The sequence below is a fragment of the Orbicella franksi genome, chromosome 6 (assembly GCF_964199315.1).
Source record: "Orbicella franksi chromosome 6, jaOrbFran1.1, whole genome shotgun sequence".
NCBI lineage: Eukaryota > Metazoa > Cnidaria > Anthozoa > Scleractinia > Merulinidae > Orbicella > Orbicella franksi.
Genome location: NC_138150.1, coordinates 5,818,319 through 5,838,947, shown reverse-complemented (window position 1 = coordinate 5,838,947; position 20,629 = coordinate 5,818,319). Strand labels below are relative to the sequence as shown.

General features: G+C 39.5%; 1 protein-coding gene and 1 pseudogene across 2 annotated transcripts; one reads left to right on the top strand and one right to left on the bottom strand.

Moving 5' to 3' along the window:
• The first annotated feature begins 664 nt into the window (after positions 1–664).
• On the top strand, positions 665–3,140 carry LOC145490093 (E3 ubiquitin-protein ligase TRIM45-like; annotated as a pseudogene).
• A 907-nt stretch (positions 3,141–4,047) lies between these two features.
• LOC145489216 (uncharacterized) lies at positions 4,048–20,236 on the bottom strand. 2 transcript variants are annotated; one of them, XM_081468150.1, is made up of 7 exons: positions 18,108–20,236; positions 11,166–11,219; positions 7,348–7,625; positions 6,810–6,938; positions 6,269–6,393; positions 4,977–6,004; positions 4,048–4,581 (listed from the first exon to the last, which is right to left on the bottom strand). In XM_081468150.1, exons 1-7 carry the CDS (start codon positions 19,813–19,815, stop codon positions 4,415–4,417), a joined length of 3,489 nt encoding a protein of 1,162 aa, XP_081324276.1. In that variant the 5' UTR covers positions 19,816–20,236; the 3' UTR covers positions 4,048–4,414. The 2 variants fall into 2 exon arrangements, with proteins under 2 accessions (XP_081324276.1, XP_081324279.1); XM_081468153.1 differs by lacking the exon at positions 11,166–11,219.
• Between the last annotated feature and the right edge of the window lie 393 nt (positions 20,237–20,629).

Sequence of the window (20,629 nt, the reverse complement as noted above, 5' to 3'; positions counted from 1 at the left end):
GTATGAAAACTGTTCAAATGTTCTTTGAAGACTGCGTGGCACCAAGTTGAAGTGCATTTAATTAAATCAGACTTTCAACGTGTCAGAGGTTTTTTTTCTCTTTCTTTCTATTTTCGGTGAAGTTGTGTTGTGTTGTGTTGTGTTGTGTAAAAAGGTAAACTTACGACTTGTATAAAATGCGAGAAAGTCTCTAAATTAACTTGAGTATTTTTGAGCAAAAATTTCTCTTGGGGGTTGGAAGGCTTATGTGATCGGTGAGCGAGGGAGTTATTCATGTGCGCGTGTCACACCAATGACAGTGCGGGTTGTATCAAAGAGCGAATCAAATTGCCTGTTAGAACATAAGATGGTATCTACATTAATCTGGAGACGTGTCAAATTACTGTAGTTTGTTCAGTCAAACATTTTATGGCTTACTATTTAGCTATCTTACCATGACCGATGTAACATCGCAACCAAAACAACTTGTCAAATTAACCAAATCATTACTGTACCATGAATACTTCTATCTCCAAAACTTCACAGGAAAAAATTAACTCTTGCACGCCTTGCGTGCCTATGTTTATTGTTGATTGCGTGACAGTGCAAACCAGCAACAGTCGAGTCTTTAGTGAGAAATGAGTAAGTAAATTGCTTAACTTCGACAAATGCTTTCGTTCGTGTGAAACGTTGCATTTTAATAAAAACCACTGGCGTTCTCTTGCCAGCGCAACGTTCCCTCTCCACAACTAAGCAAGCGTTGTTGGTGTACGTGTATGGTGCGTTTAGTGCATGCTCGTGACTACTCTCCACTCTCCACGTAACGCAAATGACCGCGTCCACATGAAGAAGACTAGGAACTAGCCAAGCGACTTTCTTCTGCCTTCTACATTCCTACATGGATGTTCAACAACTGTTTAAAAATCTCAGGAAGGAAGCTGAATGTCCACTGTGCTTAGAAACAGTCAACGACCCCAAGACGCTGCCATGTTTGCATTCTTTCTGTTTGCACTGCCTCGATAAACTGGGAACGTTCGCAAGAAGACAACTGCAACCGACGATCAAATGTCCGGTTTGTCTGACTCTCTTTCAAATCCCGGAAGAAGACACGTTCCGTGGTCTTCCCACATCATTTCATCTTAATCGATTGGTAGATATTCTCGCGCTGAAAGATGGAAAGACCGAGGGTCAAAGATGTGATAGCTGCGAAGAGAACAGCGCGGTTACTTCATATTGTTTTATTTGTCAGAGCTTTCTGTGCACAGCTTGTTTTGAGGCGCATCAGCGATTGAAGACTACAAGAGGTCACCGCAATGTTTTGATCGAGAAATTGCAAGTGCAAGACGTCAAAGAGTTATCCAGCGACCGGTCATGTGTACAGAGAAGTATCATCAAAACGAAGCACTGGAATACTTTTGTCAAGATTGCAAGGTGTGTATTTGCATGAAGTGCGGATTTGTAAATCACAATCGTCACACCCTGGCTGATATTCAACAAGCGGCGGAAGGACGAAAGATCCAGATTAAAGAGGTCATAGACAAAGCAAAGGCCCAAGTTGCCGTCGTTGAAAGAAAAATGAACCGACAAATCGAGGTAATGAAGAGAACGACTCACGAAATGGTTACCGCTGGAAATAAAATCACAGCAATTGTGGACGAATTGATGAGAGCTTTGAGGGAACATGAAACGGCTATGAAGACCAAGCTTGGTCAAATTAATGAAGCACAGCAGAGAAATCACGCAACGCAACTAGAAAATTTTCAATTAGTCGTCTCCCAACTAAAAGGATTTGTTGAATGCGGAGAAGGTGTCTTACAAAGAAACATCGCCTCTGAAATCCTTCAAGCACAGCAAAATGTCACTAGTCGTTTTGAGGAACTCCTGGGCGCATCGGAAACAGAGATCTACAGACCTCGTCACTTCAGTTATATTCCAAATAAAGACACTGAACAAATTGAAAATTGTTTCAGAGGTTCGGGCCCAGGTCAAGTTGTTGCTAGTTTCACTGATCCGTCGCGAACGGTGGCTGAGCTGAAAGACCTCAAAGGCTCAGAAACAGTTATAAAATCAGGTAACGAAACGAACTTTAGAGTCGTAACAAGAGACTCAAACGGAAATCAGGCTTATAATGAAGAAGATGTAGTGACCGTGATGATCCGCTCTCCCACGGGAGAAATTGAGGAGAATAAGCTTGAAGGCTTGAAAGACGGAAGTTACAGCGTGCGCTACAAGCCAGAATGTGTTGGCCAACATGACATAGTAATCGGGGTAAACGGAATGCCGCTGAACGATCGTCCTTGGAGAATTCAGGTAATACCGCATAATTTATATCAACCAGTTTCAAAAGAGTTTAGCGGGCACGCTAAGTTTCGTTTTCCCTGTAGCATTGCGCAAAGTGAAAGGACTGGAAACATTGCTGTGGCTGATTACGAGAACAAGAAAGTTTTGCTGTTTGATTCCGATTTGAAGTATCTAAGAACTGTAGTTGACATGGCTCCAACACGAAAACCAAGATCTCTCGCATTTTCAAAGTTCCATAACGTCATAGTCGTTGCTGAAGCGTCACAGGAGTCAAGTAAAATTTCCTTATTTACCGAGGATGGACAGTTCATCAAACATATCAGTGAGCATTTGATAAATCCGTGCAGTGTGTCTGTTAGGAGTGATGGAAACATACTGGTATGTGACTCGGGTGACATATCAGTCAAGGTCCTCTCCCCTGACCACACACAATTGTTGCGGTCCTTCAGAATAAGAAACTACGATGCGTTCCCGTGGTGTGCTGTTTACCATCAGGGACAGTATTTCGTGTCTTATCGCATGGCTCATAGTGTGAAGGTGTTCAGTGAAGAGGGGGTTCCTCTGTATGATATCGGAGAGTTTGAAGGTCCTGCTAGCCTCGCTATCGACAAGTTTGACCAGTTGATCGTGTGCGACGCTGTCAAGAGTAGTGTTCAAATTTTAACACTGGATGGGAAAGTGGTGGGATGGTTAATTCGTGAATTAGGCATTTGCCCTTGCTCCGTCGCCGTTACTCGGAATGGTGGCGCTCTGGTTTCGGACGTGAACAAAAGCCGAATTTATGTTTTTCAATAAGCTTGGAATGACAGGAGAGCAGGAAAAAGTTTTTTTTAAATTAAGTAGTGTTCCTGTCGATAGCGCCCAGCTAGTCCAATCGATTGAATTTCATAATCGATATACTCGATAAAATTAATCGATTGGTATCGGAAATATTAAGACAATCGAAGGAGTTGTGAGTATCGTTTTTACTCATTGATGAACTAATCAATAATAATCGATGAGTTTTTATTGATTATATGGATTGCTCTCCGATGATCAATTTTCATCGATTGGACCTGCCGGGATTGCGTTATGTAGTTTCTTTCACCTTAGTGAGTATCCTGGTTATTTAGTTACTGCAGCTTAGTATCTGATATAAGGAATGATTGGCTAATGATTGGCTAATGCTAGGGCATAATTCTCCTGTAATGCCCACGGGCCGATTACGGGCCCACAAAACCAAAGCAAAAAGTCATAATATACAACTTAATAACCTCGAGCGTTCGGTCTCCATCGTTAACGTTTCCCTCTCTCGCTTTTAGCAGCGAGAAAAAGAAAGATCTTGAAAAAACAAGAGTAGTCTCGGAGAAGACTAGACTAAGAAATAGACTACCGGTGTTTGATTGGTCAGTTAATACAGATGCCGGTAGATAAAGTCAGTTTCAGGGGTGACAGACCAGTACAGTCGTCTGTAATTGACCGTAAGCCAGCCTGCTTTGAACCTTGGTGGCAATTTATTATTAGCACCGACGGAAATAAAATATCAGTTAATAAGTTTGTACCATCTTGGCTGATTTTATATTTATTATTGCTTTCAACAATAATATTCGATAATCTGCTTAATAAAATATTTACAATTTCTAATAATACGATGCACAGTGTGAGGTTAACATTTGGAATAATTACAAGGGAACAGAAGATAAGTAAGATGTTTTTAAAATATAATGAAACCACTGAGGTAGTTTACGTCTGTTTCAATGTAAAAATAACGTCGTTTATAATCCAATTAAAATAAATCTTCATACTTAATGCATAAAATAACTTTATGTATTCTATATTAGAGTATATTAAAAGTACTACGATGCTTTTGCAAGGGAACGACAACGTATTTTTCTTGTTGTAGTCGACAGTGTCAATTTTCACAAACTATGGATGTGAACATATAATAGCTTTCAGTTCCTGAGTTGGGTCGTCCTCTACTCTCCAGACCAACTCAGTCCTCTTTGGCCGTGAGAGAGTAGAAACGAGATGAGTACGGATATGCACAGAATTTTATCGAGGAAAAAAATTTGCGAAGAGGAAGACTGATTCCAAGTCTCGGTTGCCATGGTGACAGCGCATGGGAAACGCTCTCGTGCGAGCCTGCAGTGGTGGGTCAGCTTGCAGTTTTCTTTGCTGGAGTTTCCCGTTTTAGCGAGAGCCTGTAGTTGTCTTCCTCAGAGTTGAACGAAGCGTTCAGAAGGAAATGGCGGACGAATGGACGACTGACAAAGTCGTATTGGATTGAAGCGATCTGGTAAACCCACAACTGTTTCTCCGTGCCTACAAACACAGAAAAAAAGAAAATTTAGAAACGCATCACTGGATTTATAACCCTGAGATCTAAAATTAAATTTTAATGACTGTGGGAAGGTTAAAGTAAATTATCACCGGGGATCCTGGGAAAAACAGGGAAGCCAGGGATCATGACAACGTTTAACTTTTCCAACTTTTCTTCACCGCCCTTTTTCCCTAAGATGAAAGCAAACCTTGATGGGAAGAAAACAAACGTCACCTAAATATGTAAAATACGATACACGAGTGCTTCGATCAGCAACACTGGGGTTTCGGGTAGATAAATATAGCCTGTGAACAGTCCGAACTAACAAATAGTCACAAGACAAAGCCAGTCAAAAGCAGCCACTAGCCATAAAATTGTGGTCAAACCTTTGATTTACCTGATTGTAACGCGTGACTGCTGGTGTTCGGCGTGTCCTCCACGAAAGAATTGTTACTCGACGAGAGCTTCACCTGGATATCAGGTGATCTGTCGAGGGGACCTGGGCTGAGCTCAGGGGACAGCCTCCCTCCCTCCTTGACCGATGGACTACTCTGTGATTTGGCCAGATCTTTGAATTTTAAATTGTTCAAGTTCTCTGTGACCGACAGTGTGCTGAGGCTGACCGTGAGCTTTTCCGAAGACGATCCCCGCGACACTCTGCCTTCCTTCACGGACTGACTACTCGGCGTCCGACGAACAAGTCCTTTAAGAAACGAGCGCCGACTCTCGCCCGTTTTAGTCTCCGACAGTCGTCTCTTCGGCTTCATCAAAAACGAGATCCCGTTGTGATTTGTCGACGTTTCAGAAAGTCTCCTCAGCAGCGGCGGTCTACTGGGCGTGCGCGAGTTACCGCTGGTCGCGTTACGAGGGCTCTCATTGAGCGAACTTGAGCTCGTGATCACAGAATCTGAGCTCGAAGTGAGACCTTTGCGTAGATCTCCATCAGGAATGTCCAACACCTCTGTGCTGCTGTTCCTGCTGCGATTCAACATAACACCACTGTCGTTTATGCTCTGACGATTGTGAAATCTCCACAGTTTGCTTCGTGATGGCGTCCGCTTTACTTTCGCAGTCCGCTTCTCGCTTTTCTCGTGCGTGACATTTTCCTTGTCACGCGGTGACGTTTGCCAGTCTGGTGTCACGCCATTCTCGGTCATGCCGTTACGTTTTGGAGTTGCACCGTTCATTATGGTTCCGTCTGTCCTATCAAGTTTGTCGTTTCGCCCCATCAACGGAGACTGTTTTCCTCCTTTGATTAATTTCTTTCTTTTGCAAGCCAGGTATGTGTGCGTTTGAGCAATTTCAGTCAAGAAATTCCCAAGGAATGGTAAACACGGACCATTTTCCAAACAGGCGGACAGTTCTGAGCGGTACAATGAGAAATTGTCACTTTCTCCCATGAGGATTGACAAATCGCGAAACTTCCTGTAAACAAATGGACGGTGATAAAGATAAATATGCGTTGAAAAATGATAACCAAAGATAAGACCCAAAATAATAATCTAGACTAGGAACTGCAGCCCTTTCTCACTTCCCTGAACCGCACTGAGCTGTGCCCCTACTCCCTACCCCCCCCCACCCCCCCCCCACCTCAACCCCGCTCCACCGAACAACACGATGGTGTCACAAATTACCTCCTCTCCTCACTCTCCTTAGAAAGTAGATTGTCAAACGAGAAACGTGGCTTACTTTTTCCTCTTTGAAGGGACTTCTTTCCAGGTCTCTTTCAGTCTGTAGACAGGAGTGGACTGGAGACCAGCCAACAGAGCCTTGAGAGAATTGAAGTTTCCTAAGAGATGACACTTATCAGCAATCTGGAAAGGAAAATGCCGCAAAGAAAACTTCAGAACACGAGAATGACACCAAGATCCGCTTGCTTAATGATACAACTCAATATTTCTCTTAACATCTCAAAGGGATGAGCACACCTGTAGTATACCAAGGTCCGCATTGGCCGAGTAACAATACTAGAATAACCCAAAAACAAGCTGCATTATAAAACTACGTAACTTAGTCTTAAGTAAAACGCATCTAATTCATTAACGAGGATTCAGCAGCATTTATTTCCATAACGTGTCGCCAAACAAATACTAACTGGTTCGAAAAATATCCGCTTGCGGGAGGCTTCACTGTACTGTAATCAGTGAAAATGTTGCCCTTGCAGTTGCGATTATATGGTGTAAGGGTAATTCACCGAGTACTAACAAGGGCTGTAAATAGTTTTAAATACCTGGATGACTTTAGAGATCGCTCTAGCTCGTCCACTAGGCGTGTCCTGAGATAAAATTTCAGATGCCGCAAGAAGTGCAACGCGATTGAAAAACTCCACCATCGCCATAACGTTAGGTGAAGTCACGTACTGAAATACAAACAAAAAAATAATTACAAATATTATCAATCGGCACATTGCTTGTGATGCAGAAATAGGTAATTATTATCTTTGTTAGCAGAGAACATTAGCTGAATTAGGCACCCCATCCCTAATAAGTGCCAGGGCTAACCTCTAGAAGCGCGCGGGTGCCACAGGCGACTAACTCTTGCCTTTGGGCGGACGGAAATATCTTGCTTTTTTCATACAAGCTTATGTGCTCAAACCCAGGATTTCATGATTAGGAACCTTTGGGCTCCTCGTAATTTTCCTTAGACCACAGCCAAAGTGCCCTCTCCAAAAAGCGTCCTGCCTTAAGCTACCAACAGTAATTAGCGCCCGGACGCCAAATTGAATCATATAAAGTAAAACAAGATAGATCTTGACGATTCTCCTTTACCTTGTCTTTAGTCATCCAGCCACAGTTTGCCAGCTCCGGCCAAGGTATTCTGATAAACAGTTCTTTGTCAATAAGCGTGATTTCCCGCGCAAATAGCGAGGCGTCAATATCAATCAGGCGCTGAGAGAGGTCTGGGACGTTAGAGTCAACCACGTCCGGGCTCTGAGGAACCTCGCCTGTTGGACTTGAGGCCTGGTTGCTCATATCCTCCTCTTGGGAACTAGATTTGAAGATCGGTGATAAGATCTTCTTGACGAGCCTTTTCTTTCTCATGCTCCCTTAAATTAAAAAAAAAAAAACGTATTTACATAAATCAACAATGGCAAAGTATGGTAGGTTAAGTCTGCATACGAGCCAAGTGGCCAATCAGGCCGGAGCTTATCCCGGTTTCTGTAGCATGAAGTGACAAGGAGTATTTCTATTCCCCCTTGGATGGGATGCTAGTCCATCAAAGGGTCACCTCCAGTATTAAATTCACCGGTACCCATTTGTACGCCTGGGTGGAAAGAGGCACTGTGAGTGTCTTGCCCAAGAACACAACACATTGTTCCCCGGCCAGGGTTCGAACCTTGACCGCTCGATCCGGAGTCGAGCGCACTAACCATGAGGCAAAATTTAAGTCTAACTCAAAAAGCTGGAAAATTATACCTTGATTATGCATAAAAATCAAGATCATATTTATAATAAAATGGCAGTCAATAAACGACAGAAAACCCATCGTGGAACACAATCCGTTTAACTCTACGAAAACGATTCGTTTAGTTCCAATGCAATTCTTTTGACATATGCTCTCTAAAAATAATTTCAGTAAGAGGGCATTCATCTATAAATTAACAAAACACTACCTGCGCTTGTTTCAGTAAAAACAATCTTGATTAACTCTCAAGAGATATCAAAGTGTTAAAGACCGCAGAACCGTGTCATTTGAATTCACTACAAAATTATTTCAAAGTGTCTCCAAAAGACCCAACCAAGAAGCCCCCAGGAGCGGTGCGCGGTCCAAGAACTTCCGACGGTGCTGCAAAAAAAAATGTTGTGATTTGCGCCGCCGAAAGATACCGCGAAATAAAAACCTGCTGCCTGCACGCGCTAACTTTGTCTAGACGCCACGCTGATCTAGTCTGCTCGAGCCATTTTATAATGGAATCGGCATTGTGAAGATCAAAGGGCTATCGTTATTAACTGAAAAGATATAAATGATGTTGAAGTGATGAACACCTGGCTCGACACTTTTATTAGAAAATAACGAGTGAGACTTGAAAAACCGTCAAACAAAATCACTTTATTTTTGGAGCCCCATTGGAATCAAACGTTCGGGTTCTAATGAAAAAAAATATTTCGCCAATTTAAGTGGTCGTTCTAATCTACTCGCCAACGAAAAAAACAAATTTAAAATAATCCTATTGATTTGAGCGGTGCCGGTATATCTTTTCGGTGGGCAGTTTCCTTTCGAATTACATAAGAATTCAAATTTCACAGAAAACGCACGCGATTTTGCAATGAAAGTTCTTTTTAACGTCTTAGTTAAATTCCCGTCTGCAATAGTGATTAACGTACAGATTCCCCTTGTTCAGTAACAATAAAACTGAGGGGTCGGGTAATGAGATAAATTTTTGTCCGACTTAAAAACCAGATTTTCACACGAAAGAAAATTACGGCAAATGACTGCAAACGGTGAGAAGATTATCTCCACATACCTCGGTTGAAATAACCTACGAAACAAAACATTTTCATCGTTTGTCCCCAACGCTGTTTCACGCAAGAAGTAGCTAGAGTAGTTTGATGTAGCAACGAACCGCTCGGCGTTTTCACAAAATTACTAATAAAAAATTGGAAAACAACGCGATGTCCAAATAAGACCAAACAAAGTTCTCACACCTTAATTGCTTGCTGCCACGCAAACGTCACGCGCTTTGCGAGCTGAGAGCAGAGCTGTGTCACGTTATGTCAAATGCATCACTTTTCGAGCGTGACAAGGTTGCGTGCCCGAAAGCTCTACAAAACATTCGCGTGATTTTTGATAAATTTACAATATTGTAATGAGGAACGATGTCAGTGATTTCGCTCCACGCTAAGCTGGGTTCGTGAAAATTTTTATTTTAGTGCGAAAAATCTTGAAAACAGTTTTTCGCTGCAACGGGTACAAAGCAAAATAATGCAAAGGCGAGTTGGAACACGGCAAATTTCTAGTAAAAAGATCACGAAACGACACATTTAAAGCGAAAAAAAAAATTGTGCTCCGAAAGTTAGAAATACAACCCCAAAAGAAAGTCTCGATACTAATACCTGATTTGAATTCAACAAGAATAAACATAATTGCTGTATGAAAAAAAAAAAAACGTTTCAAGAGACCAAACATTTGACAAATATACTTACTACGATGACGGAGAGTTATGTGCCGTGGAACCGGCACAACCAGAACATGCATTGAAGAAAGAGATGTTCTTGAGTTTTACAAAGTCCTTGCTGTTCACTTCGTAGCGAACTAAACATAAGCGACGAAAGGTGGGTAGCAAATCATAAAAGTCGCTGCCCCGACTATAATCTAATCCGACTAGAAATTTCTTTAGTCACGAAAAACAAATATCGGATTGTTTTCATGTCAATAAGGTGAATGCGTCAATTCGCCGAACAAAAAGACTTAAATCCTACTGACGGCGCGTAAGTATTATGTTATGAGTGAAGGAACAATATTTTGACGAGACTACGTTAGGAACAAGGGCGTTCCTACTTACAATGGCGAGTAAAATAATGGCAACAGGAATCACGTATAAATCTACAGATTTCTTAAGTCAACACTCAGCCAAACTTCTAAAAACTTATGCTTTCTTTCTGGTGCCTCAATAAACGACAACGAAGATTCCTTTTACAGGCTTTTCGAACGAGTATGTATCAGAAAGTTCGAGAAAACGCTAAATGTGTATGCCAGTGGTTTCGGCGAATCGATTTACGGCATACAAGTTGACGTTTGTTGCTCTAATGTATAAATTAGAATAATTACTATTAAGAACTCAGTCATGCATTAAGCCTGCGGCTAAGAACTGAATGATTAATGTTGTCATGTCTGGTGCAGGAAAGTTCTCGAGTAAGCTCAAGGTCTAAAACACATGTGCACTTGAGTCATCAATATGGATCTAACGGGAATTTGTAACAAGATTATTGGAAAACCAGAACTCTAAAATGCAGTGTTATCTTCAAACAACAATGTTTCCGGCGGAAGGACGAAGATATAGACAATGAAGAGACAATGCAAATTGAGAGAGAGAGATAAGAATGCACCAATAAAGAAGCGAGAAAGAAACATTTGGGCTAAGTTTGGCAAAAGCATTTTTTTGGCAGGTTAAATATGTAGGAAAAATTGCAGTTGAAACTTTACAACGTGGTTGTAAAATTAGCGAGAGGGCATGGCTCAAAAAATGGCATTTAGAACTTGACCACAATAACAGGAAACTAAGAGTATTGCTACCTCCCCTGGAAGGGATGCTAGTCCACTACAGGTTTTTCCCCGCTCCTACTCGCATTCTGTCGGGGCCTCAACAATTCTTCGGCACCTAGTTGTGTTCCTGTGTGACGTACACATGTAAGGCAGAGAAGACCTTAGTATCTTGCCGAAGACCAAAACACAGCACAGTGCCTATGTACACAGAGCACTGGATCCAGAGTTCACAGCACTAGCCCTTTAGCCATGAACCTCAAAATAACTGATCAAACAGACCTTTCCGCCAAAAAAACTTACCCCCCTCCAAACAGGTTTACAGAGGCATTGGTTTTACATATTTCATGCATAATGCTATAACAAAGCCCTCAAAATATCTTACCACTGTAAGAGAAACTTGGTCTTCCTATAGGAGTGGTATCAACTCCAGAAAATTCTAAGACAAATGCAAAATAAAAGATTGAATAAGCAAATACTTCAGTATGCAACCAAAATATGAATATTTGTAATACTAACAGTATGAGGATGGAAACCCCAAAATCAAATTCACATAAATCTTCCTTCACAATGCTCAACAACTTAATTCGACTGCTAAAATGTGTTCTTGTCTGATAAATTCAAGACCCTTGACACAACAAATGCCATGAACATTTTGCTCTAACATGACACTTGTTTACAAATTAAATTTTCAATAATTATTACACAATTCTCTCAGTTCACAGGTATATACAGACTCAGCACCAGCAAATGGATATAGTGATTGCAAAACAAGTTAGCTAAACTGCTAAAATGTGTTCTTGCCTGATAAATTCAAGACCTTCAACACAACACAGGCCATGAACATTTTGCTCTACTGAGATACTTGTTTACAAACTAAATTTTCAATAACAATTACACAAATTTCTCAATTCACAGGTATATACAGATTCAGCAACAGCGAATGGATATATCGATTGTAAAACAAAATATTTTATGAGTTTAAAACTCATAGCATGTTTCTGACAATCCCATTCCCAGCCGATAAACAATAACGCATTACAACTTATTTCATCATTGATTCTTTGTTATGCATGCAGTTATGGTGAGTAAATGGTGACATAATTAAAAAATCTTCTAAACACTAAACAGGACCTTACCCATCTTTGACAAAAAAAAAAAAATGATCTTAAAAAATTATATCCCAGCGTATAAACACATCCATCCGGACCACCATCTACGCTCCATAACAAGCCGTTGTGTTGCTATGTTTGGGGCCCTGAGGAAGTTTTAAATCCTGCCTTGAGCTGAAAGGGTCACAGTAAATAAACCCCAAGCACACTCTGACTTCCTTTTTAGTCTCACAAACGTTACAGCTCTTTATTTACCACAAGCTTAAGTGTTACTACTGAAACTAAGGATGAGAATCTTGGCAAAATGTGTGCTCTAAGAAACCGCTGCAACTTCCAACTACAAAATGTGAATGAAAATTTCTTCAAGAATAACACATTTATCAATCAATGCTGTCACGCAAACACTGGTAACCAAAGTAAAGAAGTCACCATTCTAAGTTTTAACACCATGATTCTCAAAAATAACATTAAAAATACATGGATGAAAGAGAGTAAGGACTGAATAGCTGTTTTGACCAGTAGTAAGCACTGTTTCTAAATTACTTCCATCTATATCTTGCTCATACTTAAACAGAGCTAAAAGGAACTGAAAGATTTATTTAATGGTAGCTTGCTGTGCTTTAAGGGAAGGAAAACCCCAGGCTAGGAATTCCAACTTCCTGTATTAGCATATATGATTTTTGGATCTCCCCACAACCAAATCAAATGAACTACCAGTACATCGAATCTTTACTGTTGACTATTCAAATTTCTTTTCTGCTACGAACAAAGCTTGAATCTATTAAATTCAAACAGTATTAAGTTGAAACATCTTGGAATTCACTGAATCGCACTCAAGGGTGAAGGCAAAGATGGAACATATCTATCAACATTGTCAATTAGTCGGGGAATACTGTGTTTATTTATACAGTAATATATTCTGTACATATGAGACTTCGGACCTGTACAGACCCACCAAGGCTAAAAGTCCCAAAATAGACATATGTTAGTACACAAACCTACCAGTATGTGGCAAATTTTAAGACCATGAATCAAAATATTACTATGTACAGCCTCATAGAAAAAAAAAGATTCCCAATCTCAAGTAAGTTATATCATTTCAACTGGCAGAAAATCTGGGTCATCATTGTAAAAAAAGTCAAATTTCTGTTCCTTAGTTTTACCTATTTTTAAAAATTCCAAAGATGTACACTCACATAAAGTCACAAGAAAGTTCAAATTCTTAACTGAGTAACTGAGATGCAAATTCTAAGATGCTAATCTGCAGTGAAGCTTGAATTCAGGTAGATGAAAAATGTATTCAATTTATTCCCTTGGGAAGAAACATAAATAATAAATGAAAATAAACGTTTATCTACATCTACCGAGGAATTTAACATTTACACAATAACACAGACAACCTGAAGAAAGGTAACTTCATTTGTACCAGTTGGTGATTTGTGTGCGAGCAACATTTTATATTTATAACTCTTCAATATTTGTCTTGGTATATTTCTTTAGGCAACATAACATCACTGCATGATAAATAATGGGTCAATATGATATTAAACTACAGTTCTCTAGCTTAGTCTGCCACAGCAGGGAGCTACAGTCAGTCATACGCATGTGTGACTCTTGTGAAATAACATGATTCTGGAGATCAAAAAAATCCAAGACTCTTCTCATTATCTCATGTATTTACATGTACCCCACAACAAGCAAATCCCTCAATCCAGCTTAACTATTGTCACAAAGCTCTGCACATTCTTGTATAAAACATGGTCGGACATGGTCATAGCACTATCAGTTGGAAACAATGTAGTACATTTGTACAAGAGGAAAGGAAACAATGAAATTCCTCACCTTTGAAATCATTCTCCAGTAGGTTAAAATAAGACAAGGGTATGGAAAAACAGAATGGGTTTGAACCTCTCCTTTCTTTTGCTGAGGATTGTGAAAGCTCTGTGCAGGATCGATTGAGGACATAAGACTTCTTTGATCCACACCACATGTTTGAAATACCCAACTGCTTGATTTTGAGGATCAAAAAGTCAATGTAGTCTTGATTCAAGAAAGACACCATTCCCAGAAGTTACTAGGTCGAGGAGTGAAAATTATGAAAGTTCACCTCTTAGATGTTAGGAGAAAGGCCTGTGCTATCCGCTCCATGTGTGATATTTGAAACCTGAGGGGTTTAGCTGTCCTTATTTCACAAGATATGTCATGACCTAATATAATTGGTATTTGTATTACTGCTAATGCATTTAGCATTGATTTCACACTGACACCTGACCTGATGTTCATCCATACAATGGAATTGGGTAGCTTTTGCTTCTGTTAAACCTGGTTTCAATTTTGATTTGTTGAAACACAATAAAACACTAATACTGAGTCTGATCAGTGGAACAATGTTTTGACAAGATGAATAGCTTCAGTAAAGCCAATATTTTCTCTTCATTGGCACTTGTGCTTTTAAGGAAAGAACCCCCAGAATGTGTTCTTGCTTCCTGCTTTGTTGATCAGCAGAAGATAAAAACCTCAACAACAAAACAAGATACCCGAAGATATCATTATTGGCATTCTGACAAGCCCCCTCAGACCTAGACTTCTCACGTTCCCGGAGGCATCTGGGATTCCAGTACTGACAGAAATGTCAAAAATTCCAATATCTTGTCACGTAAATTTGGACTTAAATCCAGACAAGCACCTTTGATTGGTCAACAGCAAACTGTACATAGTTAAAGGGATATGCACATACCAAGCTAAAGATGTTGTAAAGCAAAAACGTAGCAACTAAAAACTCTCAACAATTTCTTATTACACGCACAAATACTCGACCCTTTCACTCCTAGTACAAGAAGTGTCAAGTTCAAAACAGAAAGAAAACAAATTCAAACTTCATTTTGCAAAAACTTAAAGGAGTCACAATATTTTGAATTAGTTTGGCCATGTACAAAATTACCTCTAGGAAGCCTGAAAATAGAACTTTACTAAGATACATGTAGAAAAATAACAAAGTGATAATAATAAACCATAAATTACGGAGTAAGCTGGATGGAGAAGATTATCACAGATTACAAACAAGGGACTTGACCAATTCAGGCTAAACTTTTCAGGATGCACAAACCGAGACGTAGCTCCTTTAAAATTGGAAAAACAAACATTGCTGGATGAAAGTATGGCTCAGTATCTTTCATTTGAACAACCACACAGTGACGTTTTATGCACAACAGTACAAACTTGCATGTAAAGTTTGAACCACCTTGTGTGGTGCATATTATTGGAAATGATTGTGTCTCCATTCATGTACAGGTAGCATTTTTTTGAATATGGTCACACACTGAGATCTCATCAATTAACAGTTAGAATGCACAGTGAGATTATGAATGGAGGGGATAAAATGAAACTGTCATTATTATGAAACACTGTTACTAAAAAGTAGACAACAATTTTGCATCAGCAATTTACATATGAATACTAGTAGCTTCAAACAAATAATGGTACAGTGCACCAGTTTAAACAGTAAATAATGACTTCAGGTTTTTTCCCAGGTCAAAACACAAATTTGCTTGATGTGAACTTCAATGACAACCACAACAAAATTCATAGCCTTGCTATAAACTGAAAAACGTTGTGAAATGGTTATAAAATCTAAATCTCTCTAGGCCACTGTCTTAAAGAAGGTAACAGAACTCTTGAAGCTGGTGTAGATTGAAACTTTTGAGCAGTCATCCTGATTAAATGACTCCAGTAAAAGAAATTTAATAAATTTGAATTCGTGCGCTGGAGAGTGCAATCAATTTTCTAAATGCAAGACTGTCTATTGTCACAGAAAATCATGTGTTATCTACAAAATGTCTTTTCAACATGACTACCGTAAGAAGGACTTCATATTCATGAACAAAATTTAATAAATTACAAAGTATAACATAGAATGCTTTTAATCAGAACAAAATGAAAACAGGACATGGATTGATCATGGTAAGCTAAGTGGTTTTCAAAATAACAAATCAGTGCAAAACAGGAACTACATACATTAGAAAAATAGTTAATTATTAAAAATGTAAAAAATACATGTAAGACATTAGTTCACAAAGGAAAAAAAATTTACGACTTACTACAACTTCTTGCCCTAAAATTGTTAAAGCTTCCCTTGTTTTTCATGAGCACCAAGTTATCAATAATATTATCAAGGGTAAAATTTTCATTTTTGAAGTCTCTCCAACATGGAAAGTAAAATATTTTATAGGAGTGACTCAAAGACAGCTTTTGGCACCAAGCTGTGACTAAAAACTAACTTAATGCATCAGAATTCAATAAAGTTAAAAAAATTTCACAGTTACAGACATTGCGATTAACAGTATCTAGTTTAACTTTTTAATAAAAATTAAAAATTGAACTTCAAATAATGGCAAGGTCACAAAAAGCGTTTCTTCATTGTGTAAAAGAAAAAAATTAATTTCATGAAACTAATACTTTATATGTAACTATCCAACCACAAAAATGAAATTTAATGGCAAGAGAAAGTACTTTGCACCATTAGAAAATAAAATTTAAGAAATAGTTTTGAGTTTCCATTAAGTTATATACAGGAGCAAACACAAAATTAAAGTTAAGCAGAACATGAAATTCTGTAGTCCTGAACACAACCCATATAAAGTTGAGAGTTTACAAGGCTTTTTTTTTTTAAAAAAAAAAATCCTTGGAACTTTCACAAAGAGACTCTATAATATGTAACCTGATAGGGACATGGAGAATGTTTTCTATTTCTTTTAGAAATACTGTAAGGAAGAGAAAGAAATCAAAATAATTTGTTTATTGCAATAATCAAATATAATGAATTCCCTTCGTACATGTGATCAATACCTCAGCTGTAGTTATCTGAGAATTTTAGCACACACATTCTTACAAGAAAACTAGGGTATTCACTGTCCACAAATGAAAAAAAAAAGCTATTAAGTTACACAGCTTGCAGGAAGTATACTGAAAAAAAGTTACTCTAGCAGTGATTCATCCTTGGTTTCTCAAATATCTTTTATAGACTCAATCCATAATTTATGCAAACACACTGTAGTGGGGACTGTGTGTACATGTACTTGTACAGTATGTGAAAATGTCTTTTCTTTTATAAACAAAATTCAAAAGGTAGGTTCATGTACACTACAAGGGAATGGACTCATAAAATTTTATTCATCATCTCAGAAAGAACACTGTGATTGAAGATCGAATTCTCCTCAGTAGAATGATAGACAATCTACAGAAAAAAAGCAAGAACAATTTCACTGCTGATCAATGATGACTTTGCAACTCCTTGCAATTTAAATGAGGTTCATTTTGACACAGTGTCATGAGAATGTCAGGCTAATGTAGGAAAGACAGTATTGTTTTATTGATGCCTACTACTCTCTGTTAGTTGACAAAAACAGGAAATGACCAGCTGGGTTGCAAACCCAGAGTAAGTATAACAAAAGCTGCAAGTATTAGCAGTCCAAATTGTTACAAGCAGTCAAGCGTTAACTTAATTAATTAAGGTGCTGTTCAAATACACAATGACTTTGTATGACAAGTTGGACAAGACATTGTCTAATCATCAGGAGCACAACCTTCTAATTTGCAAAGAATATTAATCTTCTAATAATCCCTATAGTATCAAGAAAAAAAATGATTTCCAAATGCCGAGGGAAGATGAAAATATGGCATGCAGCAGCAAATTTTTGATGAATTTTGAGGGAAAGGAAGAAATAAAACTGTAAAAATGTATGCTAATTAAGATCATATACATGTATCCAAACACCGTGACAATTTTAAAATTTCTTTGTTTAAACTTGATGAATTACTAAATTAGTTTGAGAAGTCTTTATGAAGCAAGAAGTTCAGCTACAGGGACAGTATTCAGATTGTAACTTAAGTTATTTTCACTTGGCCCTAGGCTGGTTGAGGGGTTGGGCAAAGGGGATAATTTCCTTTGAATCACATGATGTTTATAACTCTTTCTAGTAGAAATGACTTTGCACCAGACAAGTAAGTCTTTCACTATAGACTACATTTCACTTTCTTCACCAATATATTAATTTTCATGATTACCATAGTACCATACTTTCTGTAGCATGTTCTTTGAGCATTTAGAGAAATGACCAGGACCTCTAATTCTCACAATCCTCATGCTTCAAAAATTATGGTTACAAAGAATGTAAAGAGAATCCACACCTTGATCAGTCACCTATAATTTCACCTACCTTGCTTGCTTTGCATTTGACTTGGCACTGTCCTGTGGTTATCCTTGCTTGATGGGATCCCTGATATTTTATCATGTGTAGCTGAAAAACTATCACTAAAGCCACAACGGCGATTTCCTGCAACGTTTACTCCATTTGGAGTATCCGAATCCAAGACATTTAAGGAACTCCTCTCAGCACTTCTAATATCATTGTCAGTTTCTCTAACTGAATCATCACATTGTGCCATTGGCACCCTTAACTTTGGTCGCTTCTTGTACAAGATTGTCCAGAATCTCTTAATCTTGTCTTTGCGTGGTGCCTGATTGCTGTCACTCAAATCCACGGCCATGTCATCTTTGAAGTCTAGTTGCCTTGCTACGCCTTCCTTGCTTCCCCTCTCCAAGATTGGACGAGTGACATGTGATAGATCAGGTTTTTGAGAAGTAGGCAAGGATTCAGATCTCTTTGCCAACAGTTTGCTTGTTTTGTTTGGACTGAGTGAAGTTTCTGGTGTGTTGGTCTCGTGCACTGTACTTGTCATTTTGTTCTCGTGTGCCTGCTCCTGCTTGCTGTAAAAGAGTGGGGTGTGTGCACCTAATCTTATGCCAGAGTCTGATGGCATGGGTATCCTATTGGCCTCATTGGTCAGGGCCACATTAAGGGAGTGTTTCCGGCGGTACCTGGGCGTGGCCAGGGAATCCCATGGTGGGTCATCCCCTTTACCCCTTCTCACAAAATTAAGATTGGATGGATGTGCTCGCAGGTTTTCAACCCTTTGCTGCAATGTTGCTAAGGTTGTATTTGGTGTATCCTCTCGTTCTAGTAACGCCTCTGAGCTCAGGGCGTGATTTGAGTCATCTGCGCTAGTTTCACCCCTGGTTCTACATCCGTGATTTTTTAGATCAGAATCTACTCGAACATTCTCCAGGTCACCAACGTGTGGCAACGAAGAACAACGAAAAGGTTTCACGAGAGATACGCGAGGATGCGAGTTCGATCGGTACAAGGATCCTGCGTTTAAAACATCCTGTGCGTCGTCGCTCGAACCATTGCTCACTAGCCTAGAAAGCCTGGAAACCGAAGGTCGGTGATGTTGAGTAATGGCTAGTCTGCGGACATTGCTCGGGTTTAGCATTGACATCGACCACATGGATATCGTTCGATCGACGCTCAGAGGAAAAGAGCATTCGGGAATTTGAACGTCTTCGCCATCATTGTCATCGCTACCATCATCGGAGTCGGAGTCGCACTCTATTTCACAAATGCTGTGAGAGGGAATCATGCACCGTCCTTGAGGTTCTTCGACATTGAAACTCCGCAGCCATTTGGGCCAGACTTCTTCTTTCCCACAGAGCTCGTACGTTTTCCACAATGATGTCTCCTTGTTCCATCTAGCTTTGAAAGTAAACGGGCAGCCCTCGCACACCTTGACGCTTACATCTGAGCGACGAAATTTCGTTACAATTTTGCCAGATTCGCACTGAAGCACACGCGCTTCAGAATCTCTGCGGTCCCTCATCTCTTTAACGAAAACAAACTCGTCCGTCAATAAGATATGAACCGTCTTAGAGTAGTGGAGCTGGCTGTTGAGTTCCAGAAATTCACTCTCAATCAAAACTTCGCCCTCTGTGATCGGAAGACTTGTTGGTCCACCAGATAGGCCATGCCGCATTGACCCAATGTTGTTATTCTTCCCGCGACAGTTCGCTTCGACATTCGAAGCCATGTTTCTACCGTCCCGTCCTTCAGTTTGATTCAGGGTTTCATTGCGTTATGAAGCGGCGGTCTTGAAACAAAACACACGCCTCTGAAACAGGATAGGTCTTTGATTGTTATCCTAAAGCGACAGTTCATGCCGGGTAAACAGAATGAATGGGTTCGCCGTCCGCCATATTGTTCCGTAGTCCATGTCAATTATTCATATTTATGACGTCAGAGCTCGTCATGAATAATTAATGTCGGATAAAACGCTTGGCCAGGCCAGGCATAATTCAGTTTTAGACCACCTTTTTATTTAGAAAAAGACAAGAATTAACACTGTGGGAATTCTCCGCAACAATAGCCATTTTTAATCTCTAAAAGGTCTATCTCGGAAACACACGCAGATGAAAACTGGGAGCTTAACCCATGGAGGCAAATTGAAAACAAAATAACTTAGCTATTTATAAGCTGAAACGCCCAATATGTAGATCACATTGAGGGAATGTAAATTGAATTTCGTGCACTTCCATTAAACCGGCGACGTTTTGGGCTCGTCTAGCCACTTTGTGCCTCTGGCTCTGATTCTTATCAGCGAGAATTCACGTCAAACGCTTTATCTCAGTACATTTTTTGATATAAAATTTCCTTCGGCTAAATCTAGGCCTAAACCCAAAATTGACCTGTTGTGGTTTGACTTCCAAGTGCACTGATTTGCATACATAGGTCTACAAGCCATTCTAACCTCTTGCATGATAATCTACATGACGTGTTTCTAAGTGGTACAAAAAAAACCCTCTACCTTTCAATCTTAGATATGAAAAATAACGCTTACTATCGCA